Genomic DNA, 10,339 nt, shown 5'->3' with positions numbered 1-10,339 from the left:
TTAATACCTCGCAACCGTCATTTAGTACGTTCACAATGTCTGATGACCTCTACCAAGAAATTTCAGTTTGTAGCCTCCTTCTCGTTGTATCAACACACTTTTTCTTTGGTGCCTCAATAGGCCTCAATAAATAAAATTAACCATTTCAACCTTAGGCCTATTTGCTCTTTTTTGACGCATTGAAGATCCTTGTTGTAAAGTGTTCTCCGACTGCAATTATTTTGCTCAAAGCGGCTTCTTTACTTTAAGAATTCGCTATTTGCTGTTAGCTCTACAAATTCAGCTTCCGAAAATTTCATTACCGAAAAGAATTACCTGGTTCTTGCCTTCAAAAAGTTGGTATTTGTTGATTAAGCTCTTTCTCTGAAAAATTATCAGGTAATAAAAAAAGATTGAAAGTTGATGGTTGAGATTTTTGAATGAGATGATCATGTTCGCGTCGCGAGTGAAATGATCATGTTCGCAATTTGTGTTTCTTTTTGAAAAGACACATGGCAAAAGATGCGGTGTCGTTGCCACGGATACCTGTCACATCTTTTACGGCATTCTGTGTTTACGTGATCTCTATCTCAAATTGCAAGATTTTATCAGAACATAAACATCTCATTTTTCTTTTATTTGATAGAATTTTGTTAACAATGTTTTGACAAGGATTCAGACAACTTCAGACGGGGGTAAACTGCTTACATCTTTATTAATCAATTCTTCAAAAGCAGTTATTGTCAGATATGCATGTGTGACTTACGGAAAATCTTGATGAATTCCCCCAGCCCGTATTTTAGGCCAACTGACAGCACAATGAAAATGACAAGTTAAATGTCATTAGAGTCACCTCAAAACATTCAAATGGGTACAAAGTAGGTGAAATGGAGAAAGTGTATCAGACTGCTGGGCTGCAGTTTTTGCATGTTACTGTTTTTTCATCAATCCATTTCTCACCAAAATGATGCCCCTATCAAGAGTATCAAGAGAGAAGACTATCAGGTCAATCTGGCTTGCATTTCGAGGAATATTACACATGACACTTTTTCTCAGTAATGGCATCGTATTTCGTTGTTCAGAATCCTCGCCACCGGCTTACGATACCCGTCGGCAGCGTCGAGGATGCGTTGGCTGAAGAAAACCATTTTTCAACACATGCATCAATATCACAAGAACGGCAGATTGGCCTAGCCACGCTCATTATTTACAAAAACAGTAAGGGTCCCCCAATCGATTTGTATGACAAAAAAGTGTAAAAATGAATCGAACTCATAAAATTTTTAGATATTTGACCATCACATAAATTCTTCGCTTGAAGTTGTTATTTATGCAATTCTCTTGCTCAGTCAATTCTAGAAATTTGATTTTCATGTTCTTGAATGATAGAAGAAATGCTGATTTTTTCCATGACCCCTTCGTCATTACTCACATTTTTGCCAATGTTTGCATCGTTACGCAAAAACCTCGTTCTGAGATATACAAAATCGCGTTCCGGCATGCCCTCTTTTGTCGTTTTGTAGCAATGCGTGCTTCTTCGACGGTTTTCTATGAATTCTGTTTTCTATTTGCACATTTCTTTTTCTATTAATTAATGTTTTCCATTATATTGTTGCAGCATTTCAGTATGCCATAATAAAATAAATAATGCGTTTGTTGCCAATGTCTTTTTTGGAGTGAGATGTTTATGTTACCAATAACAATCATTTGCTACCTAATGTAACTAGTTTGAAGACAGATGGACCAAAAGCCTTTGTCTAACCAGGTGTTATAGAAAACTTTCAATTAGTGTACAAAAAGTACACAAAAATGATTACAAACTAAACATTCAGGAAAGGAATAACAAATTTAAAGAAAAAAGCTCCTACGAAAGTGTGAGAAAGTGTGATATGATGTGATAGGTTGTAACAGCATTAAAGTATGGAAATTATTTTTTGTAAACTTGAGTTTGTAAAACAACTAACGAATAATAGGAAAAATAGCTTCATTTGTTACTTTCTTGTATCGAAGATGTGCAATAGAATTGAAGCTTTTTGACTCTCGATCTCGCTTAAAGAGTTCGTTTTTACATCAACTGGTATGCAGAACCAAGTATCGTTAAATGGTAGTGCATAATGATCAAATCATGTTGTGTAATTTAAAGATGTGGGTTGTTGCAGATTTTAGTATATTGTAGGTATTTTTAGCTGAAATTTGATTTCGATTTATTTCTTTCTGATTTAGCAAACTATGTTGTACTTTTAGGAGACACCGTTTTTGATACATAGAATTATCAGCTAAACTTTTAGCCTTTATTCGACACCATCTTTAAAAAAAGATGGTTCCAATCTAATTAACATTATAAATAGACATAAAACTATTATTATGAAGTGGTAACATGATTTGGTATCTTATGAAAAACTTCAAAATATATGTCGGTTAACTTCAGTATAATGTCACGTGATGAGCTTAAGATCGACTTCCAACGTGATGACTTCCCCGGCTTTTTTCACCCAGGAATAAATATAACTTGCGTGGGATGCATTCATGTGGATAAGCACGAAAAGAAACCTTGCTTCCCTGCAACAAAAGCTTCTTGTGTTCTCAACGAAAGCCATACTAATAGCAGGGAATATTTTTTCCCAGCCACATATTCTGGTTTCAACATTCGCATGACTTGTTGTTGGTTGATAACTCTGTTTCACCTGCCGACATTCGCAGATGCAGCATGACCCCCGTCTTATTACTGCATTGTGTCGGAAAATTGGACTGGTACATATCGAGTTTTGTAATGAAAACTGCGCTTTTATGTTTTCGAAAAATGACGTCCAAGTTTAAATTTGCCTGAGAAAGCAGCCTTCTTTCATACAAGAAGCAACTTCAGCAAGACAGAGGCAAAGATGTCAGGTTCCATGTTTCTGAAGTGAATCAAGAAATTGAATCAAGAAATTGAATCAAGAAATTGAATCAAGAAATTCTTCATACAGAGTCATGTTTTTTCCTACGCCTGCAATTATATGCTTTTTCTTCTGGACTGCAGATGCTTTTGCGTCAAGTAAGATTGTTAATTACAAAATTTTCAATGCTGTATTTTGATTAAATTTAAAAGCATGTTATGTAGCTACTAATTCAATGTGCATTTTGCAATATCTAGCTGCTGATTTGCTTCTCCAGGCTTTTTACTTCAATATAGATTTACTTTTGAGATTCTGTTGCCTGGCTGTTTAACAATTTTTAGCATGTGAGATTATTTCAAGCTGATCTTGTTTTTCTTTATTTCCTACAGTAACTGCCCATCGCTATTTCAGGATTCCACTCGCTAATAATTTACATCGAAGCAGATTTCATTTCGCAGATCAGATACTTCACTTACATGAAGTAGTAACTTGTTTTCAGCCTTCAGCTCTAACTGACATACTCAGAATAACATTAATTTCCCCTTGCAAGACTATCTGTTGAGCGAATTCTTAATAACACCTGTCTACTGATCGACCATATGCATTGTTATCCCTTTCATATCAGCAGTGGTAATTTTTCCAGCATTCGCTTTTCCAATATTCTTTAACACATAAGACACTCTCTTCATAAATGAAGATTGGAGGTAGTCGAAAGTTACAAAAGCGATTAAGTAAGACACTGTTAACTTTCATGCAATTTTGTTACATTTTTGGAGTTGTCTACTTTACGTGGTTTTGTTCCGATGCCTGGCGTTTATTTGGAAATGTTGGTGAATATGCGACATTTTTGACGAAGTTCTTGTTTTTTAAAATGTTCGTTTTCAAGAGCCCTAAAGTCGCTACAAATTATGAATATGGGCAGTTCGTTGTATAGTTGTTCGCATCTTCGTTGACACTGCTCTAAAATTGCTTTTCATTGGATTCTTACCCATCAAAAACAGGTTTGTAAGCTCTGACCCCTCGTTGCACGGTGGGGTTTTTGCAAGTATTGACTACATTTCTGTCGCATATGCTTGCATAGCCTAAGAACATCTTTTGGCGCATCCTTTAGGGCCTTCGTAGATAAAGTTTTTGCATAGCCCATGACTGTTACATTATCAAAGTCACAAACTGCCTATCCCGAGCTCTCTTTATTTCTTAGGGACAACTCAGCTTCGAATCTTGTATAAAGTTAAACTAAAAATATAAGTTATTCAGTAGGTATCGTTGGCAGTTAAGAAACTCTAAGCTGCAGTTTTCTATAAATGAAAAGCATTATGTCTTAACATTGACTTTAACTAAAATGATGATGCCTTTCTGCATCACCCTATATGTCAATTAACCTTAGCTCAGTCTGACATGACTTCACAATTTTCTTTTGCCCAAAACCCCCTGCATATTTACGTGAGATTGTCCACATTTCCCATTTCTTCAGCAAATTCTTAAACAAATTTTGTTTCAGCCATAACAGGTAACATCTTATTCTTCAATTCTTTTTCCAAGCTTTTTTCATTGACTTTCGCCGCAGAACAATTGTACAATTTTCAGGATGAATTTTTATTGCAATGCAAATTGAGCATGGAAATTGAAAGGACGGTTTCAAGTTACGTGGGAAAAACATCTGAACAAACGGAGACTTGTGCTTGATTGTTATTAAACAGCTTTGTTATATTCTCTTTTGGTCGAGAAAAGTGGCAGTATGCTAATGTGGATGTATAGCCTTTTGAAGACTGCATGAAAAACGTTAAGGCTCTGCTGTCTGTCTATTACGAAAGGGCAGGGTTGGTTGTGCAGGTTTTTCTTCCAATTTTCACATCTCGCATAACCTGTGTTATAACCATATAACTAACTAAAACTGTTGCCCAGCCGTCATCTAATTCTTCCTCTTTTGCTAGCACGAAAATACTTCTACGAAAGCACTTCGTCACAGACACCATACACTATTTTCTAAAACATTTATTCAGTACCGCCGGCTGCCCCCTCAGTACCCTCCTGAAAAGCAATCGAAACAGATTAAAGGGGCTACCGCATAAAAATGAATGAATTGAATGAATGTATGTTTCACATTTCTGACGAAAACAGCATCTTTGACATCTCAAGTAAATACCAGGAGTGATCACTTATTTTTTCTTACATTTATGTCATATTTATCCCAGCTTATACCATTTTTCATCTAAAAAGATATATATGTTGAAGATTTTTTAAGCAACATTTTTGCAATTTTTGATCCATCGACACGTTTTGTGATGCAAGTTGGCAAATTTTGTGGCACACCAACCCAAAAACCAGAAATTTTTCCCCCGTTACAAAAGAAATCCAAACTAGTCTTTAACGAAAAACTTTTATGCACAGGACATGTCCGCAGAGTCGACCGCACGTTTGTATCACAGGAGGGTAACGATATCAGTATGGAGGCATTCTACCAAGGCGTCGATTTGGGTGTGGTTCCTGCCAAAGCCACGTGGTATCGACACAAGAGCCTTCTGGTACAAAGAGGAAAATACCAGTTTAGCAAGAACGACTCTGTCTTGACGATTTATAAGGTTGCCATGGAGGACGCTGGACTTTACAACTGCACGCTGGAGATATCTAACAACTCAACATTCATCACTGATTTCACTGTAGTCGTTCGTAAAAGTAAGACGTCCTACTTTTTTCGTTTTGCTACTTTTTCCCTGGATTTGCGGCACAGGCCTCCCGTTATCAGTTCCTTCTGTGAGGTCCTTCTGTGAAGCAAATAACTGCGCATGGTTGGACCCTTAGCCAGCAATGAAATTTCAGCTTAAGGATTATCAATTTGTGCAAAGATTGATTTTTTGACATGAACGATACTCATAGATATTTTCGGATCTACTGGTAGCTGTCAGCAAAACGTCCAATTATTTTCAAACGTCACAAAGAAAGCAATCAACTATTTCGATGAAATTTAGCTTAAAATAGTTAAACTGGGCCTGAATTTTCGTTCGAGATATCTGAAATTTGATTTTGGTGTTTGAGTAGAGATTGGGTTAAGAAATGAAACAAAACAGAACCTACATTTTTTCGAAATAAGCGGTGATTTTTTACTTAAGAGATTAAGAGACGTAGACTTAAACGAAAGTACTGCAGATAAAGAGGCCTCCTCGTGATTGCTTCTTGGTCTTGTCATTATGACTTCTAGCCATTTTGGCCCAGACTACAACTTATTTGCTGGGATAAAAGACTGGATCTGAAATTTTAAAAAGTTTTTGATTTTTTGTGATTCAAAAATTTCTACGAAATCGAAAAAGTTAATAAAGCTATGAGCTGTTCCCTTGACAATCAAAAGGTTAATCTCAGTGATAAGGGTTTCTTTTAAAATAATGAATGAGGAAACAATGCTTAACTCTCTAAATATGCTAAAGAATGGTAAAGCACTCGGTCCAGATGGTATTCCTACTAATTTAGTCAAAGATGCTACAAAAATTATTGTCAAGCCATTGGCGATGACATTCAATGCTTCTTTGGCACAAGGAATCTTTCCAAACATCTGGAAACTTGCAAAATTACGCCAATTTTCAAAGCTGGAGCTCGAAATGAGAAAATTATTTACAGGCCTATTTCGATTCTATCCATTTTTGCTAAGCTATTTGAAAAAATTGTGCATGATCAGTTATCCGAACAGAAAGCTAACAATAATCTATCATAATCTGCATTCAACCATCACCTCTCTGATAAGTGTTTCGGATTGCTGGTACAAAAATATAGACAAGAACGATGTCAATTTTGCGCTCTTTTTAGATATAATGAAAGCGTTTGACACGGTAGATCATGAAATACTTACCAGAAAGCTGAAAATATATGGAATTGACAGCACTGAGGTAGAGTGGTTTAGATCGCATCTTAGTAACCGACAGCAGTATTGTTCGTTAAACGGTCACGAGTCAAATTCCCGGCCAGTTACATGTGGAATACCCTAGGGATCCTGTCTAGGCCCATTGCTGTTTATCGTGTATCTGAATGACTTTGAAGAATGCCTAAATTTCTTTAAGGCTTACCTGTATGCTGATGACACTGAAGTCACATTCTCATCAAATGAGCTTGGTGATCTCATACAGACCTTTCAGGCGGAATTAGAAAATATCTCAGAATGGATGAGAGCAAACAGCCAGAATTGCCACCATTTTATAGGGATGGTACTAAAATAAAACAGGTTTACAAAACGAAGTATCTAGGAGTTGCTAAGAAGATAAGCTAAGCTGGACTGAACAATACAAATCAGTCGAAGGTAAACTAGCTACCGGCCATTTTACCACAATCTCAACTGCTTTATGTGCATCAAGCACTTGTTGAAAGCCATTTGAGATATGCCAACGTGGTATGGGGAGCCCTCTCTGATACTATGCTAAGTACTCTGCAAAAATATCAGAACAGGGCATTTGATCTGATAGAGTCTGCGAGAGTAAAGGATGCTTGGAAGAAGAACTCCCTGAAATTAAATCAACTGGTGACCTTTGACCGAGCGGTAATGATCTACAAAATTGCCAATCAGCTTTGTCCTGAAGGCCTGCAAAAAAATTTCATAAAGAGGTCTGTCATATCAAAATACAAAAACGAGGAACAGCATAGGTCTCCATGTGCAAAAACCAAAATTAGAACATACCAAAAAAAATTTCTTGTACACAGGTTATAAAGCTTGGAATAGTATTCCATAATCTATTAGAAATACCGAATCCTATGAACGATTCAAACAAAAGCTTTAAAATCACCTTTTGAACTAACAGACACTAGGTGCACGAATCCATGGAAGATCAGTTTTTTGGGCAATTCTATTGATATTCTTAGGGCATTTATTTTTATTTTAATTAGATAGAAATTGTAACTTTTTATTGTAATTAACTTTTATAGAACTGAATAGATATTGTGGATGAACATGATCAAATGAATGAAAAAATAAATAGTAATAATCAGTCAAAGAGAATACCGTGCTCAAAATGCAGCTATATGTGTTCTTTTATTCAATTAACATAGGCTATTCAAATATTGTTTTGATGACCTAACCCAGTTTTCCTTTGCAACATCCCTGCGACATCCTTTCAACCTTCAACCATTCAGCAGCATGACATAGCTGTTTCCTTTAATCGTAGAGCCTATACCATCTTGGGCATTGGCGCTGATCATAGTTGGCCTCGTTATCATGCTGATCTGCACTGTTCTGTTCTTTAGATGCAGGAAAGAGATCACGTCCCTTGTTTCTAGGAGTATTCCAAAAAGAAAGAAGAGAAAATATACGTGCGAAACCTCTTTTCAGGTATAGATATATGAAAGAAGAATTTGCACTCCTTTAAAAGGATCAAAGGTACTTTAAAAGGTACTTTTAAGCTCCATGTCAGAAACAAACATTTTGTACGACAAATTTACCAAAAGATGGCCCGAAAGAAGATTTGGATGATGTTCTGAAAATTTTCTGAGTGAAGTGACATTGAGACAGTATCCAAACTCAGCCGTAGAAATACATGTATATCGACTAGGGTGATGACTGAAAAAAGCTTTGCCCTCTAAAGTGGACAAATTTCAATGGGACCTGTGACTGCGTCAATGTCTTCACAACTTAAAGACTTTTTTATGAGGAATTGCGTTGAGAATGTTTAACAAGATGCTGTCCTTGCACGAAGGATATGACGAAGGTACATCAGCAGTGACCACTTCTTAGAGAACCTTCAATTGATATATAAATACGGAGGCACAATGCATCTGCTAAAGTTACTCAGACAAATCATTGGTGGATGTAGGCAGCCGCTACCTAGAGATGGGAGCTTCTTTCTTGTTTTGCAAGTCTACTTTAATTAGTTTACTTTACAACTGATAATTTATTAATACAGTAAGAAGTGATTAAATTGACGAAAGACGTAGTCTTGAATGGTAATTAGTAAAGACGTACTTGAAATGAATGTATAGCGCAATGGTGTTAAGGTGCTTGATGTGAGGGCAGTCTTGCAGTTTTGTACCTTTGGTGTCATGTCAATTCAATTCAATTTCGTTTCAGTATTTGTCTAAAAGGGGGGGGGGGTTCCTTCAGCTTAAAAGCTATTTTTAAGAAGCCTTCCTAAAATGCACAATACAAATGTCAATCTTACAGTTTAAAAGTCTAAAGTATAAAATAGCGTCCTGCAAGAGAGAGAGAGAGAGAGAGAGAGAGAGAGAGAGAGAGAGAGAGAGAGAGAGAGAGAGAGAGAGAGAGAGAGAGAGAGAGAGAGAGAGAGAGAGAGATAGCGATAAGGGTTGAGATAGCGATAAGAAATTATGTTAATTGCCTATAAGAAATGCCAACACTATGTTGTATATTTCTATATTTCTTAAAAGGCTTCAGGAGGGTTGCCTGCTTTGATTCAGTGGACAGGCTTTTTCGATTCTTTGTTCCTCTTATGCTCAATTCACACTAGACGTGTTTTTTTGCCGCTGCCCAAAAAAGGTTCACGTTTTTGACGAGTTGCGTGAGCATTGCGTTTTTTGGGCAATGCGACACGATGCGGCAAAGGTGAAATGGAATTGACTACTTAGCGTCCTTTTCAACTGTAGCCTCGCGTCACTTTCAGTGTTGCAGAGATGATAAAAACAACGAGATTTTATTATGAATAAGTGACAATGGTATTGTCGGCCAAGCCCTTTAAGGAGGATAAAGAGATTTCAGGGTTTCTTATGGAAGAAAAGACCTGGCAAATTAAAAGAAAATCAAAGGCCCTGGGGACTTTAGTTCTTTGAGAGAAGGGTGCCGCTGAAAGAACCATGCATTGGGTTGTGGCCAGATGTAAAAAAGTTTGTTTCCTTCAAGCCAGGTATTCAATTGTGTGAAGTTTCTTCTAATATCCCCATTCCACGCAATTTTCAAACACTGAGTTTGCTTCATTCATGTGACTTACAATATCACTGAGTTCTGGTATGCCCATGCATAGATAGATACATAATTTGTCTGGTCTAATGTTAAAACACACCTACATTTTATAGAAAGAGAAACGTCACAATGCTTCTACTGGCTTTTGCCTGGTGTCCCACACTAAAATTTTGTTTCCATTTCCCCTTTGATATTGTTTCAAAGATAAACAAGGCGACGATTGAAAAGCTTTTCATGATAGGGAACACAGGGGTAAAACTTGAAAGTTTTGATAAACTAGAACTTCAAGAAATAATTGTAACTTTTTTGGTTTTGGTGAGCCCTACTATTTCCAATATACAAGTTATCACTGGAGCGCGACAAAGTGAAAGAAAACAGTTCAAAGTTATGTTGTTAGTTGTCCAAATTTGTGTATGATTTCTGCTATTAAGCACGTATGCTCAATTTGCAAATTATGTTTAGCTAGTTAGACGTGATTTTATCAAGATTAACATATGACATGGAATGTGTTTTCCTTGTACCATCCTTTGAAGCTGTCATGCAAAAAATAACATTTCTGGTGTAGAACACAATGTCTAAAACCATTTTGGCTTTC

At 36.6% G+C, this 10,339-nt stretch overlaps 1 protein-coding gene across 1 annotated transcript; it reads left to right on the top strand.

Annotated features, from left to right (window-relative positions):
• The first annotated feature begins 77 nt into the window (after nt 1–77).
• Nucleotides 78–10,244, top strand: LOC148958686 (uncharacterized). The gene is made up of 3 exons (XM_089111787.1): nt 78–3,013; nt 5,247–5,531; nt 8,000–10,244. Exons 1-3 carry the CDS (start codon nt 2,950–2,952, stop codon nt 8,167–8,169), a joined length of 519 nt encoding a protein of 172 aa, XP_088967913.1. The 5' UTR covers nt 78–2,949; the 3' UTR covers nt 8,170–10,244.
• Nucleotides 10,245–10,339: the final 95 nt, after the last annotated feature.

This window comes from Rhopilema esculentum, chromosome 12, assembly GCF_057945365.1.
Source record: "Rhopilema esculentum isolate cy_ngs chromosome 12, ASM5794536v1, whole genome shotgun sequence".
NCBI classification, from domain to species: domain Eukaryota; kingdom Metazoa; phylum Cnidaria; class Scyphozoa; order Rhizostomeae; family Rhizostomatidae; genus Rhopilema; species Rhopilema esculentum.
Note: the sequence above shows the minus strand (reverse complement) of the source record. Positions and strands in the feature narration are given on the sequence as shown.